Raw genomic sequence first — 14,497 nt, 5'->3', positions numbered from 1 at the left:
TAACTACCACAATCGGCTGGGCTGGATGCTACCTACCGGCCGATGCCATGAATGCAGGAGCAAATAGAATACCGCCAGGCAATACTAGTACATATCCAATATTGCAGGCTGCTCCGGCAATAGCAGCGCCACCAGCGATAAGTTGCCCTCAAGAGTTTATAGCCGCATCGAGGGGTGTAAGGATCTCTTGTCAACATCTTTTGATACGAAAATACTAAATCAAAGAAACAGAAGCCTTTGAGTTCTTAATTTCCTTTTAAACGCAAACACATTAAATAGAGTGGTATTAGGCTGGCGAATAATGCCGGTTATAATGATGTGTAGCCCCCTCGTCAGCAGCATCGGCCTCCGCGGCTAGCGGCAAATCAGCAGTGGCGCAGACGTAACTTAAGATTGGTTGTCACTTGGTCCTGGGTCATTCAAGGGGCTTTAGAGCATACCAAATTTTGTATGTCAAGACTCAATCGTCGTCTGCAGGGTCAGCCCATTCCTATAGATTGACTTATGAATCACACAAAGTGGTGGCATTTCCAAGATAGATACATACACACATATATATATCCTCATCTCTCAATCTCTAAAACTAGTATTTCTTATACCGACCATCTCAAGTCTACAATTCAAGCACGTCACAACAGTGTATTGTCAACCGATTGACTAATACGAATACATTATGACCACGAGCAAGAACTCAAACATCCCACAACCGCGGACAATTCCGCTGCTGGGTAACATCCCCGATATTAATCTAGAATACCCGCTTGGATCCCTTCTTCATCTTGCAGATAAATACGGTACGCAAAGGATACTGTAACCTGCATACAAAGGCGAAATTCCTTAACTTTTGCAGGGCCGATATACAAGTTATCCATCGGTGGCACCAAACTGGTGATTCTTTCATCATACGAATTTGTCAACGAAGTCTGCGATGATAGCCGATTCAAAAAGTCTATTCAAGGTGATCTTGAGGTAAAACGCTTTACACAATCTAATTGTTTCTGCTTTTGACTTTTCCACTCCAGGAACTCAGGGCCGTTGTACACGATGGACTTTTCACGGTAGGCGGTCCCAAAGGTGATAAGCAATTAGCAGCAATGTACTAACAGCACACAGTCTTCGGGAGAAGAAGAAGAAAATTGGGGAATTGCGCACCGCGTGTTGATGTCTGCTTTTGGGCCAATGTCGATCCGAGGAATGTTCGATAATATGCATGAGGTGTCAAGTCAACTTACCCTGAAATGGGCGCGCTATGGTTCATCTACACCGATTTCCGTTGGAGAAGACTTCACACGTCTTACCCTCGATACTGTTGCGCTCTGCTCCATGGGGTTTCGATTTAACTCCTATTACCGAGACGACATGCATCCGTTTATTAAAGCAATGTATGCTGTACTAAAGGCCGCCGGAGACAGGAACATGCGCGTATTACCGTCCATCCTTCATAAATCAGCAGATCGCAAGTTTGAGTCCAATATCGCCATCCTGCGATCGACTGCTGGGCAAGTGTTAGCAGCTAGGCAAAAAAGCCCGGATGCCACTGGTGATCCTAAAGATCTTTTAAACGCCATGATCAACGGCGTGGACCCTAAAACTGGACGAAAAATGACAGAGCAAAGCATCATTGACAATTTAATTACGTTTCTTGTTGCAGGCCACGAAACTACCGCCGCCACGCTTTCGTTCACCATGTACCAATTAGTCACGAACCCCGACGTTTACCGCAAGGTACAGGCTGAGATTGATCGCGTCGTGGGCAGTGGACCGATCATGATAGATCATGTTGGGAAGCTAAAGTACTTATCCGCGGTGTGTATCAGTCATATTAACGCATTTCGAAGCTCTCGGTCTAATTGGCACTAACATGTGTTTCTAACTCAGGTCATTCGAGAGACTTTGCGATTTAACGCACCAATCTCGGCATTTGCCAGAGAGGCAACCAAAGATGAAACTATTGGAGGCAAGTACCGGGTCAAAGCTGGCGAACAACTCGTCTGCCTGCTGGCAAAATCCCACCTTGATCCGAAAGTCTACGGTGATACTGCCAACGAGTTTGTGCCAGAGAGAATGATGGAAGAAAACTTCAATCGCCTAATGAAAGAATATCCGCACTGTTGGAGCCCCTTTGGTACCGGACTACGAAGCTGCATCGGGAGGCCTTTTGCGTGGCAAGAGATGATTCTTGCACTCGCCATGCTTATGCAAAACTTCAACTTCGTTATGGACAACCCGTCTTATTCGTTGATCGTACAAGAAACTCTGACTATAAAGCCAAAAGACTTCAAAATTCGAGCCATACCTCGAGGCGGACTTATGCCTTTCCAATTGGAAGCACGGCTTGCTGGAGCTTTTAGTGGGAAGACGCAAGGCCCATTACCAACTTCGGATCAGCAATCGCCTTCGAATGTATCGGCAAGTCCATTAAATAGTGTCGCTAAAGTAAGTGGTGGCACAAAATTGACAATACTCTACGGTTCGGACTCTGGAACATGTGAATTCATGGCCCAACGACTGGCAAATGATGCTTCTTCTCATGGCTTCAAGGGTACAGTGGACACATTGGATGCTGGTAGAGAAGCACTCCCTACAGACGGGCCAATCGTCATCATCACATCTTCATATGAAGGGCAACCACCACATAATGCTGGCCACTTTGTCGACTGGATCCAAAATATGGACGGAGAAAAATTAGACAACGTTGCTTACGCCGTTTATGGCTGCGGTATGCTTTGGTATTGAACCCTTATTATGCTGTCTGGCTGATATGTTTTAGGTCACTCCGATTGGGTCAAATCTTATCATCGCATTCCTCAATTAGTAGATATCACTCTACAGAAGCTCGGTGCTCGCCGGATTGTTTCAATGGGAACCACCAATGCCAAGGATAGAGATATGTTCAGTGACTTTGAGTCCTGGGAGGACGAACTTCTCTGGCCTGCAATCGAAAAGCAGTTTGGAGGATGTACAGAAAACGATAAGTCACCCGTTTCCGGTCTCTCGGTGTCCTTTTCGACTCCCAGAGCTTTAACTCTCCGCCAGGATACTAGAGAGGGGTTTGTGGTGGCTGCCCGCACTTTGGTAACCAGCAAATCACTTTCTAAAAAGAAGCATCTCGAAGTCAAACTACCCAGCGATATAACTTACGCAACAGGCGATTACCTCGCCGTACTTCCTCATAACCCAAAAGAAACAGTATTGAGAGCTATACGGCGCTTCAACTTGGCATGGGACTCCCATGTTGTTATCACGGCTTCAGAACCCACCACCCTCCCAACGGATACTAGTATCCCTATATCGAGTCTGTTAACATCCTACGTGGAGCTTGGACAACCAGCGACTAAACGGGTTTGTACAATGCCGAAAAGATACTATTCCTAACTCTTCATCTGACATTTCAACTTAGAATGTTCTTAGTCTCTATCTTATTGCTGAGGATGGCAAGTCGAAACATGACCTTTATCACCTGGCTACCGATGCCTATGAGCCGGAGGTTAGGCTCAAACGCGTTTCCATACTTGACATTGCCGAGAAATTTCCAGACCTTTTAATACCTTTCAACCACTTCCTCCTCCTTCTACCACCTATGAGAGTACGAAAATAGTAAGAATCGACCTTGCAAACTCCCACTTTTAAATATTCTTCATTCTTTCTAACCTAAATAAATTCTGCAGTTCAATCTCATCCTCTCCACTTGCAGATCCCACAACAGCAACCTTAACGTATTCGGTCATTGATAGCCCTGCATTGTCTGGGAACGGCCGATATATTGGTGTTACATCGTCGTATTTGTCGTCGCTTGCACCGGGAGATCGACTCCAGGTCTCTATCCGCGCTGGTCAAGGTGGGTTCCGTATGCCAGCTGACTCGAGCAAAACGCCAATAATTTGCATCGCCACTGGTACCGGTATTGCTCCATTTCGGGCTTTCATCGAAGAGCGTTCCATCATTCTGAAAAGCGGACGCTCGCTTGCACCCGCAGTTCTCTTTTATGGCTGCCGAAACCCTTTGGACGACGATTTATATTATGATGAGTTTCGCACGTGGGAAGCCGCTGGCGTTGTTACTGTTTTCCGATCCTATAGTCGTCAACCCGAAGCTTCTCACGGATGCAAATATGTACAAGACCGCATCTGGCATGAACGACAGAATGTCACCCAGCTGTGGGACAGCAATGCTAAGATCTATGTTTGCGGCTCTAACGTAATGGCAGATGGGGTCAGAGAAACTTTGATTCGTATCTTGTCAAATAAGCTTCAAACGAAAGGGGTACCAATGGGAAAGAAGGAAGCAATGGAGTGGTTTGAACGTATCACCAGCGAACGATATGCGATTGATGTTTTTGACTAGAAGTGTCATAGCTACTATTGAACCAGCGATGCTTCCGAAGATCGCATATCAGTACTATTTAGTGATTGTTTATAAGACTGTAGGCTAAGTTTATAGGCTGGAATACCGTTGTCCAAAATACTTGTCTTATATGTAAGACGGCTAATTAAAAGAAGGGAAAATTGACTGATAGTGTGTTCTTTTGGGATTAATTGCGCATTATTCTATATTAATACAAACCTTCCCTAAATTCTCTCCAGCTTGCAAATACTTGTAGGCATCCCTAAGCTCTTCAAGTTCAAATACCCGCGAGTCAACAATCGGCCGAAGCTTGTCCAAATTGGCCTCAATAGCAAGGCACATAGCCTCCATTTGCTGCCGACTACCGACTGAGATGCCGCGGACCGTGTAATGTTTAAGCCACGGATCTAACAAGTTTGGAACTTCTGCTCCGTTACCCTCGCCTCCAACGAAACCAACAACGCTCATAGTACCATCAAGCTTCAAACTAGCGACGCTCTGCTTCATTGTCAATGCTCCTGCAACCTCGACGACTAAATCTACGCCAATTCCTCCAGTCAGTTCCTTAGCGACTTCTCCCCAGTTTAGCGTCTGTCGATAGTTGATGATGTGATCGGCACCTAGACTTTTAAGTAGTTTGGCCTTCTCATCAGAGCTCGTTGTTGCAATGACTCTAGCGCCAACCAGTTTGGCAAATTGGATAGCAAATATGCTGACTCCTCCTGTACCTTGTGTTAAAACCCATTGACCTGCCATGAGTTGCTTGGCTAATAGTCCGAAAAGAGCATTCCAGGCAGTTAGACCGGCGCAGCTAAGAGTGGCGGCATCGATGAAATTCAAGCCCTCCGGCATCTTGACAAGTCCCTGCTCGTCAAACGCACCAACTGAGCGCATTGTTCCGTCGATTGATCCACCAAGTCCTGAATCCGCGGCTTGAGCATCCATCGACCCCGCCAAATGTCGTTGGTTGAGGATGGTAACAACCTTATCCCCTGGTCTGAATCGCGTAACATTTTTGCCAACCGCGAGGACTGTTCCGGCTCCATCCGACCCGGGAACGACGTTGGGCTTTTGAGAGAATGGATACTTGCCAAGAGGAATGATAATATCACGAAACTATACATAAGATCAGCTTACGTCATTTGAACAATGCATTTATAACATAGGCTCACGTTCAGTGATGCACCTTGGACTGGTTCCGGTTAATGGCATGGCCCTGTATTATTTCTAGAGGGAAAGATGGCTTACTTTTAACGAGTACGTAATTATCGGAAAGGATAGGGACTTCTTCCTCCATGAACTTCAGGGCGTCAAATCCATCATAGCCAGTGACTCTCCATTGTTTAGATGTCTTAGGAATCTCTTCAGCCATCGAATAGAAGCAAACTTGGCAGCTGAAGCTATGAAGTTATTTTATGGTTACGAGACGGACTGGTATTTTTCTTTGTTCAAATTGCCGCCCATGGAGATACGGTTATATAGACAAAACTTTGAAGAGAGAACATAATCTGATATATCCATCTATATGCAAATCTTTGTGCAATATGTTCCAATTCCCCTACTTCGTGCTTAGAAGTGATAAGCTTCCGGGCGGTGGCGTAATTTGGGTCGCCATGGCGCCGTGGAGTCCCTGGCATCCCAGCTTATAAAGCGATGTTCACTTTTCTCGCCGCAATACTGCAATACGGCTCAAGGACATGTGTGGCGAGGCTCTTTGAGCTTCAAGATCAACCCTACTAACTCTATATAGTTAGGAGCATCTTCATCACGGCGTTTCACGGCGTTGTACGGAGTACGGCGATACACGGCGCTTCACGGAGTTCCACAATTATCTAAGCTGTGAGCATTGTGTCTAATAAATATAAAACTTCATAATGTGAATATTTTCAACTTTGGGTCTCAAATTAAGAATTACTTCTGAAATATATTTCTCTATTTTGACAATCACGAAAAATGGGAATGCAGAGATATCAGGACAGTGGCGATGCCGCAAAGCAGGCGACCCTGGGGGAACCGCTTACATTCCATTTCTCCAGACAGACTATGAACGGTCGAATCTTTAAGGCATCTATGGGCGAAACGCTTGCAACCTGGGACTTTAAAAACATAGAAGCTAGTGGAATCCCTACTAAGGAAATAAAAGAATTATATAGAAGGTAAGTGCCAAAGCTACCTGAACTGGACATGCACATTGTTCTGTGACAGTTCATACTGTGCTGGAATCCATCTTATTCCCAATTTTTGGCTCTCTGACAAACTACTTAGATGGGGCGAACACAGAAATGGGTTTGGGATGATACTTACGGGTAACATTCAGATCAGTTCAACCTTGCCACACTTGCAGGGCGATCTCATTATTGATGCATCTCACCCTTTTCATGGACCGCGCTTTGAGGCCTACAAAGAACTGGCGTCTGCTGGAAAAGCCGGTGGTTCACTCATGGTAGCGCAGCTATCTTATGCAGGACGCCAAGCTCTGGCCGCAAACTCGCGAACCGCGGCAATTGCACCGTCCATCGTACCCTATGGTAAGTTTTGTTAAAGCGCGATAAACGTTTCATGTGTATTCGGAATCATATTAATGAATAGCTTGAAAGCCACGGATGCACAAAATACAATGTTTGTGACAACACGAGAAGCAACTCAAGCAGATATTGACTTCCTCATCGAAGGATTTGTGCACGCAGCGGAATACTTGGAAGCTGCAGGCTTTGATGGAATTGAGCTACACGGCGCACATGGTTACGTGATTGCACAGTTTCTATCGCCGCGCACAAACAAGAGAGTAGACAGCTATGGAGGCTCTCTGGCCAACCGTATGCGATTCTTGCTAGAGATATCCAATAAAATCCGCGCGAGGACATCACCATCCTTCATCGTCGGCGTCAAGCTCAACAGTGTCGAGTTCCAAGAAGGCGGCTTCGGGGCAGCCGAGGCCGCTGAAGTATGCCGCGTATTACAAGATGAGGTCGGGATGGACTTTGTCGAGCTGAGCGGTGGCACTTTGGAGAAAGTAGGCCATGAGTGGACTAAAGAGACAACAATAAATCGTGAGGCTTTCTTCCTCCGATTCGCCGAGCTAATCGTTCCGCACCTGGGAAAGACAGCCGCAGAGCGCCGCACCAAAGTTTTTATTACGGGAGGGTTGCGGACAGTCGATGCCATGGTAAGCGCGCTGAGCACGGTGGATGCCGTCGGTATCGCCCGCCCGGCTGCTCAAGAGCCTTGGATCGGACGAGATCTGCTCAGTGGGAGAGTGACGAGTGTAGTCAAGCCAATATCCCCCTTTGACAACGATAGTACGCTTGGACTCATCTTGGCTGGTGCCCAGATGCAGCAGGTGGCTTCTGGTTTCCAGCCGTTTGACTCAAGCGATGAGGAGGCAATCAAGTCCTTCTTGAAAGATAAAGAAGCTCACGAAGCAGCTGCCATTATGGTCCACGAAAGGAAGCGCCCGTGGTTCCCTTTGGTGACTTCCGCTAACAGCACGCCATATGAGAGTCCTTATCAGTCCAGGAATCTACGGTCCTCCGTTGACAAGGGGCCATGAGGGACATTTATGAGAGTGTTCATACATCGAAGTAGGAGAGTAACCTGGGTATCTCAAGCAGTGTAATACCACTTGCAATCATGGATAGCGTAATATGTCATTATCACACGGGAGTATATAATCGATGCACATCTATTTACATTTAGATATTTTGGATTATGGGATAGAGCCCCTGTGGCGTCTGGAATTATCATCCTACGTAATACAGCTGGATGGGGGATTCAACGGAGCCCCAGTGCCGATTTAGCTGTTGTCAATTAAAGATTTCGCCAGTATTAAAGCATTGGGCTGGACATTATTGGCTGTCCAAGTATGGACCATTAGCCTAAGTCCAAGAGACGATCATTTCATCAGCGGCACGGAACCAATGTCTATCTTGCGTACAATGAGATACTGTATTGGTATTAGTCAGGTCGGAATTATGGAGAAATTTGTGAGGTTCTCATCCTTCGAAGCTTAATAATGCCTGGGCTTAGTACGGAGTACAGTACGCAAATAATCCTTTCCTTCTTGTTGAGTTTACTAGTTTCATAATCTTTACCTGTCAGTTACATAACTTGTATGATGGAAGTTGCCTATCAAGTGAATAGGCGAAAAGGTATGAGGAAGTCTCTGTCTCGTTAAAATTAGCTAACCGACAATGTAGCCTGCGACTTATGTTTCTTCAAGAAGATCAAATGCGATATGCTTGAGCCAACCTGCTCCAACTGCCGGCTTTACAGGGCGGAATGCTGCACTACGCGAGCGCGAAAACGCTTCAAATCCGCTCGGCCACAACCAGTGGAGCTGCCTGGCTCCCCGATAGCTCCTGATCACACTGCTATGGCCAGCCAAGATGAGTATGTCGGTTCGATGCTGCCTCGTAAATGTGCTTGACGTTAGCTAACTACAAAAGGACAAGGCGAATCGAAAGCATTGAATCGAGGCTTGCTCGCATGGAGGAACGAATCGAACAAATCTTTAGTGCTGTGACTGCGGCTACTACCCAATCTCAAGAGACACCATCTCTGGTGACTACAGCACGGTCACCATTTCCAGTGCCAAATCAGCCGCCTGACCAGCCTCTAACTCATTTTGACATTGATTTTAATGGCATTTTGAGTCAGCCCTCCAGCGTGACTCACCCGATAGATTTAGCTGCATCTGAAGCTCCTATTTCTGATATGAAGTGGACCAACTCATATCCTCACCTCCCACCCTTTGAGGAAATTCAGCCCATCATAGAACACTATTTCACCCATATAAACTCATTGATGCCGCTCTTCTCGCAAACAACATTCCTCCGCAAGCTACATGACTATTACGCATCTGAGTGTCAAAATCCTCGAAAGACGTGGGCAGCAATAAATATCGTGCTGGCGCTGGGCACTCGCTTGCCCACTTCTCCTTCTGATGATCTCGACTTACAAAATGAAGATGGCCAAGTGGCTAAGTATGTCAGCAATGTCCAATCAGTCCTCTCAGAGTTGGTCACTCGAGACGTGGACTTGCTTAGCTTGCAGGTTCTCCTAGGACTAGTCATCATCTTCAACAGCTTGAAAGATTCAAGTCCTGCAGTGGTGCTTATTGGGACGGCGATTCGCCTCGCCCACCGCCTGCGCCTCCACAATCGAGATTACCAACACAACAGCCCTGATGAGGCCCTGCAGCGCAGCCGTGTCTTTTGGGTTGCCTACCTGTTTGATAAGGATATATGTATCCGCCATCACACGCCATCAGTTCAAGCTGATGATGACATCGACCTAGATCTCCCAATTGACATGCCTCCTGACGGAGCTGGGAACGTTTACGCTAAAGATGGCCGTTTCTTGGTCAATTTCTTCCGACTCCGGCTACGATTGGCGCATGTTCAAGGCCAAGTATATGATCAACTCTTCTCTACCCGGGCCTCCAAGATCACGCCACAAGAACGCCAAATACGCGTTGCTCTCCTTCACAATCAGTTGGAGCGCTGGAGATTGACAGTGCCGCCCGAATTGCAGGCAGATGTTGTAACTGAGCATGCCAACCGCACAACAGTTTTCTGGCTCTGTATGACGCACTTCTCATACCTTGGATGTCTAGTTATGATTCACGGGATGTGGAGCCACGATGCCGAGTGGAGGAAGCGTCTGAAGCCCTCAACCTTTGGAAGTGACGATATAGACCGCCCCAGATCGCTTCCACCCCTCCCTGGGGGCTGGAAATACTGCGTCCATATGAGCAGGCACTGCATGATGTTGATGTGTCGGGCTCCCTTGAGCGATTGTAGCATATGGTAAGCTCGCCAAGTGAGTCTCGGGACTAGAAATCTGCTTGGCCCGCTAACAGAAGATGGTATAGGACGAATGGATGTGCCTATTTCTCGGCCTTGATTATTATTCTGGCCAACCTCCTTGAGAATCCCATGCACAAGGCAGTGGACGATGACTTACAACTCGCACAGTATGCCGTGGGAATATTTGACAGGATGAGTGATGCGTCCAGCATTGTGCAAATGAAGCGTCTGAATGTAGTTGCTGCCGAGCTAGATCGTCGCGCGAGGCTGGTCGTCAAGCATGTACGGCAGTTCATCGCAGTGAATGGGTCTCCTCCATTAGAAAGATACTACCACCGCGAGATCGATCAAGGCTCGCTCACTGGTCTACAGTGGGACTGGGGAGACGATGGTGTTGAAGCCTGGCCGAACATGGATGTCTCATTAGTGAGTATACGCGATTTCTATCAGGATAACAAAGACCCGGTTCTCATAATTATATTCATGATACTAATAGAAGGCCACAGAATGACGCCTACAGTAGCATTATCTTCGGAAGCGAGTTGCCAGGTGTTGAATTTGGACCATTTGATAGCTGGATGGAAACCCAAATGGGCAAACTGTTCAGCCCCCCGCAGTTCAGTACATTCACCGGGTTTTCAGGATAGTTTTGTACTTTACTCGTTTGTTACCTGCTCCCCAAGCTATATACACAGGAAGATACAGTCAATGCACGCACGACGAGGCTGCAGACGGTAGAACGGAATGTTGAGACCCCGTAATGAACCGTGTACCTACATTGTAAGGTTGAATGTGTGGATGTTTTCTCAAGGGATAAACCAATGAGAACTCCCTTTCAATTGCCTGAGAGTTAGGAGTTGTTGTTGATAATGATTACCTGAACTTACAGGCAACTAAAAGCTGCTATTAGTTTAGTCTTTCTGTTTCCGTCCCAGAGCACGTACCCCCCGCCTACTAACAGCCAGAAGATGTTGCCTTAGATACCTTAGGTACCCAGCAGGCCGTAACATCATGGAAATTTATTCATCCTTTGAGCCGCCTATACGATATATACGGCCTGTGTAGCGACAATCCTGCTCCTAGAAACATTATGCTACAACCATGCCTTCCTTCGGCGGCGGCGACATTCTCTCGGTACGTAACGATACTTCAAAAGAAACTCTAGTACGTCCGATTGACGGATGATTACTATTAGGCTGCAGCAGTTGCCACAGTAGTGGTAGATGTAACGGTGCATCCCATGGACACCATCATTACAAGAATCCAATCGCCCGCCTACAGGACGGACTATCGCCAGCTGAACGGCCTGCTCCATCGCAGTCTGTTTCAAGGGCTCTATCAAGGCTTTGGACCAACTTTGATAGCTGGAATACCATCATCTGCAGCCTTCTTTGCAATCTACGAGGCCTCAAAGAGCCTCTTTGAAAATGCACAGAAATCGGGTCATTTGCAATTTGTCCCTCTTCCAATTGCACATGCAATCAGTGGTGCGGCCGCGGATCTCATGGCCTGTGCCATCATCAATCCCGCCGAAGTGCTTAAGCAGAATGCACAAGTCTCCCGACAAAGGAGCACATCTCCTGGACAGCGTTCGCATCTGATGCAGGCATTGAAGACTTTTTCACGGCAACCCACCCGGCTATGGACAGGTTATAGCATGTTAGTGGCCAGCTCTCTACCAGGGACTAGTCTGACATTTAGCCTGTATGAATGGCTCAAGAAGAGATTGACGGCGGGGGATAGTGACCTGGCTCGTGACATTCAGTACCAAGCAAAAGTCAGCGCCGTGAGTGCTGCCGTCGCAGCTGGCTGTGCTTCATGTATATTTGTTCCGGTGGATGTTGTCAAGACGAGAATGAGGCTGGCGGCGGGCGGCAACACCCCGGCCAGTTCCAGTGCAAAAACAGTCGTTCAGGGCCCCATGGCTACAGCGAAGAATATCCTTCGGACCGAGGGGGTGAGAGGCCTGTTTCGTGGTCTAACTTTTACATTTTTAGCAAGCATGTTTGGCGCTGGATTATACCTGGGCTGCTACGAGGGTTGTAAATTATACATGGCAGGCGACGGAGGCTCTGACAAGAAGCTTAGTGGATGATGGCGCCAATTGGGGAATTTTTTTGGAAGAACCCGTGGAGGTGAAAGATATTTTCCGAGTTCTAGAACGGCACAGAATGTACAATAGACATAGCACTTCTCTCACTACACGGATGCCCGGCCAATGGGTTACCAATGGCCAAATCATGAACCTGACCTCTTTCAGCTCATGCCGTAGAGCACTGTGAAACCTCCTAAGGATCTCCAGCTGTCATCCATCGCCGTTGGCTCACTGAGGACCGGAGCTGCTGTCCGTTGGGATACGTAATGGTCTGTATATTAGCGCCCTGCTGCGTCATCTCGCTCAGCCGCAGCTTGGGCAACCCACCAGTTTAAGCTTATACGACGCAGGCCAGATTGGAATTGAGTTACCTTGCTAGCAAATTCAATGGAGCTTGGCTGGTGATTTTATCCACATCCATTAATGTTCTGCTTTTTCCTCTCCCTGGTGTTAAGGATGCAAATTTGAAGAACCCTTTGGATAATATGGTGGCCTCCAGCGTATCCCCCACGCCGGATGTCGGTAGCATAACCTCGTTGACAATTCCTTGCCAACAAACGCCCGTCTCGACCGATACGGACTCCGCTACAACACCCACAGCAGACGAGAAAGAAACCCGGGATACCGAAAGCAACAAGTCACCACCTCTCAAAAGGAAGAAGAAGCCAGTGCCTGGCAAAGGCTTCAGCAAGTCGCGACAAGGTTGTTACAACTGTAAGCGACGCAGAGTCAAATGCTCCGAAGCGAAACCAGAATGTTGTAGCTGCAATCGCATGGGGCTCATCTGCGTATATCCGGAGGCTCCACGGCCTACACTCAAAAGATCACACAACACAGGTTTATCAAGTTCTAAATCATGCGTTAACCTCAACCACCTACAATTCTACCATCATTTCCTACTAGAAGCTTACCCCCCTGCGCCGCATGGTGCAGAACCAGTCTGGCGCAATGTTGCCGCCATGTCTCACGAGGTATGTAGCTCTACCAGAACCTCAAAGAAGTCAGTTTGTACTGGCCTGTTAACGCCTTAGACAGTACGAGTTCCTTGCCAGCGCCATACTTGGCCTTTCTGCCCAGCATCTCACCTTGTTCCATGGCGTAGACTACTCTATCCAGGCGCTAGATCTGCGAGTCGCCGCCATCAATGGCCTCAACGAAGCCTTGTCACAACCATGTCTGACGACCATGGACGCCGATGCTCGATACGCGGCGATTATAGCATTGACTTACCAATCTGCCTATATGCCAGACGCAATGATGGAATTCATAACGATGCTGCGAGGGTGGATGTTTATCCAGGCAAAAGTGGTTCCAGACCTCGAAATGTCCATCTTCCGTAACTTCACGAGGGAGGCATTTGTAGGCAGTATGAAACAACATATCGCCCGGCATCTGACCAACAGGAACGCAATCATGCTAGATGACTACCTGGCTTCTCTTAAAGTTGTTCGGGTATTGTGCCAGGGAACCGCAGAGATCAAGTACCTCTCTACACTCGAAAGGCTGGGTCGCTTGGCCAACCAGTCTCCCATTGAGGGTATGTCCTAAATTTATCATAAATGAGTACATAAATTAACTTATTAAAGCGTTCTTAGAAATTGCGCCTTGCTACGGATTGACAAATAAGATGACGGAAGAAGAGTTTAAGGCATTCACAGAGCCATCCAACAGCTGCGCGCGTGTTTTACTGGCACATTTTCTCATGCTGAATTACGCCTTAGAGCAGCACTTTCTAAGTCCCAAGCCAAAGCATTTTGCTTTTTGCAAAGAGATTAGCACGGCGTGGGTTATTAGGGTAGCTGCAGGTCTGCCTCTCAGGTTTCAGCAGCACATGATGTGGCCGCTGGGAATAGCGACTAGCTCAATGAAGACGTGATGATTGTATAATATTATGGAACTAGTCTCTAAGTTATAAGTGCTGGTACATTTGGAGCAAGATAAACGAAAATGGACGCGTTTTGTATAAGCCACTCGCATGTTCCCTTGCATTTATGGAGTGTATCCCAATTCACACATACAGCCTGGACTTCTAGCAGCATGCTATGATGTTTTTTTGTGTATCTCATGCCGTGATTTAAGGTGGAGGAGTTGTCCACATTAGCGCCGAGTGGGACGGCGTCGTTTTCCAAGACTTGCAAAAGCGACGAAAGCGATGCTCCGAGCCAATGAAAAGTCAGCAGGACTTGTTTAAGCTACGTTCAAATCTAGAAGACCAGGCACAACGGGGCTAATCTGTCTCAGGAGTAAATCC

The 14,497-nt window shown here is 47.4% G+C and overlaps 6 protein-coding genes across 6 annotated transcripts; 5 read left to right on the top strand and 1 right to left on the bottom strand.

The window, feature by feature from the left end:
- Positions 1-673: 673 nt before the first annotated feature.
- On the top strand, positions 674-4,344 carry V8C40DRAFT_280284 (bifunctional cytochrome P450/NADPH--P450 reductase; the record flags this gene model as incomplete). Its single annotated transcript, XM_083221380.1, has 8 exons — positions 674-794; positions 851-969; positions 1,023-1,058; positions 1,114-1,806; positions 1,879-2,719; positions 2,771-3,342; positions 3,401-3,597; positions 3,669-4,344. 8 exons carry the CDS (start codon positions 674-676, stop codon positions 4,342-4,344), a joined length of 3,255 nt encoding a protein of 1,084 aa, XP_083072334.1.
- Positions 4,345-4,542: 198 nt separating this feature from the next.
- On the bottom strand, positions 4,543-5,716 carry V8C40DRAFT_275616 (zinc-dependent alcohol dehydrogenase family protein; the record flags this gene model as incomplete). The annotated part of the gene is made up of 3 exons (XM_083220745.1): positions 4,543-5,460; positions 5,517-5,536; positions 5,593-5,716. 3 exons carry the CDS (start codon positions 5,714-5,716, stop codon positions 4,543-4,545), a joined length of 1,062 nt encoding a protein of 353 aa, XP_083072333.1.
- Positions 5,717-6,297: 581 nt separating this feature from the next.
- On the top strand, positions 6,298-7,894 carry V8C40DRAFT_275615 (NADH oxidase; the record flags this gene model as incomplete). Its single annotated transcript, XM_083220744.1, has 3 exons — positions 6,298-6,500; positions 6,610-6,855; positions 6,934-7,894. 3 exons carry the CDS (start codon positions 6,298-6,300, stop codon positions 7,892-7,894), a joined length of 1,410 nt encoding a protein of 469 aa, XP_083072332.1.
- Positions 7,895-8,439: 545 nt separating this feature from the next.
- V8C40DRAFT_248524 (transcription factor) lies at positions 8,440-11,055 on the top strand. The gene is made up of 5 exons (XM_083216564.1): positions 8,440-8,492; positions 8,541-8,733; positions 8,790-10,151; positions 10,217-10,577; positions 10,658-11,055. Exons 1-5 carry the CDS (start codon positions 8,456-8,458, stop codon positions 10,796-10,798), a joined length of 2,094 nt encoding a protein of 697 aa, XP_083072331.1. The 5' UTR covers positions 8,440-8,455; the 3' UTR covers positions 10,799-11,055.
- Positions 11,056-11,120: 65 nt separating this feature from the next.
- On the top strand, positions 11,121-12,402 carry V8C40DRAFT_248521 (mitochondrial carrier domain-containing protein). Its single transcript, XM_083216563.1, has 2 exons — positions 11,121-11,285; positions 11,347-12,402. The coding sequence occupies exons 1-2, from the start codon at positions 11,253-11,255 to the stop codon at positions 12,244-12,246; spliced, it is 933 nt and encodes a 310-aa protein (XP_083072330.1). The 5' UTR covers positions 11,121-11,252; the 3' UTR covers positions 12,247-12,402.
- Positions 12,403-12,596: 194 nt separating this feature from the next.
- On the top strand, positions 12,597-14,204 carry V8C40DRAFT_248519 (Zn(II)2Cys6 transcription factor domain-containing protein). The gene is made up of 3 exons (XM_083216562.1): positions 12,597-13,217; positions 13,282-13,783; positions 13,833-14,204. The coding sequence occupies exons 1-3, from the start codon at positions 12,732-12,734 to the stop codon at positions 14,120-14,122; spliced, it is 1,278 nt and encodes a 425-aa protein (XP_083072329.1). The 5' UTR covers positions 12,597-12,731; the 3' UTR covers positions 14,123-14,204.
- The last annotated feature ends 293 nt before the right edge of the window (positions 14,205-14,497 follow it).

This window comes from Trichoderma camerunense, assembly GCF_050948025.1.
Source record: "Trichoderma camerunense strain CBS 138272 chromosome Unknown V8C40scaffold_11, whole genome shotgun sequence".
NCBI classification, from domain to species: domain Eukaryota; kingdom Fungi; phylum Ascomycota; class Sordariomycetes; order Hypocreales; family Hypocreaceae; genus Trichoderma; species Trichoderma camerunense.
The sequence above is the reverse complement of the archived record's forward strand: the minus strand, read 5'-3'. Positions and strand labels throughout refer to the sequence as shown.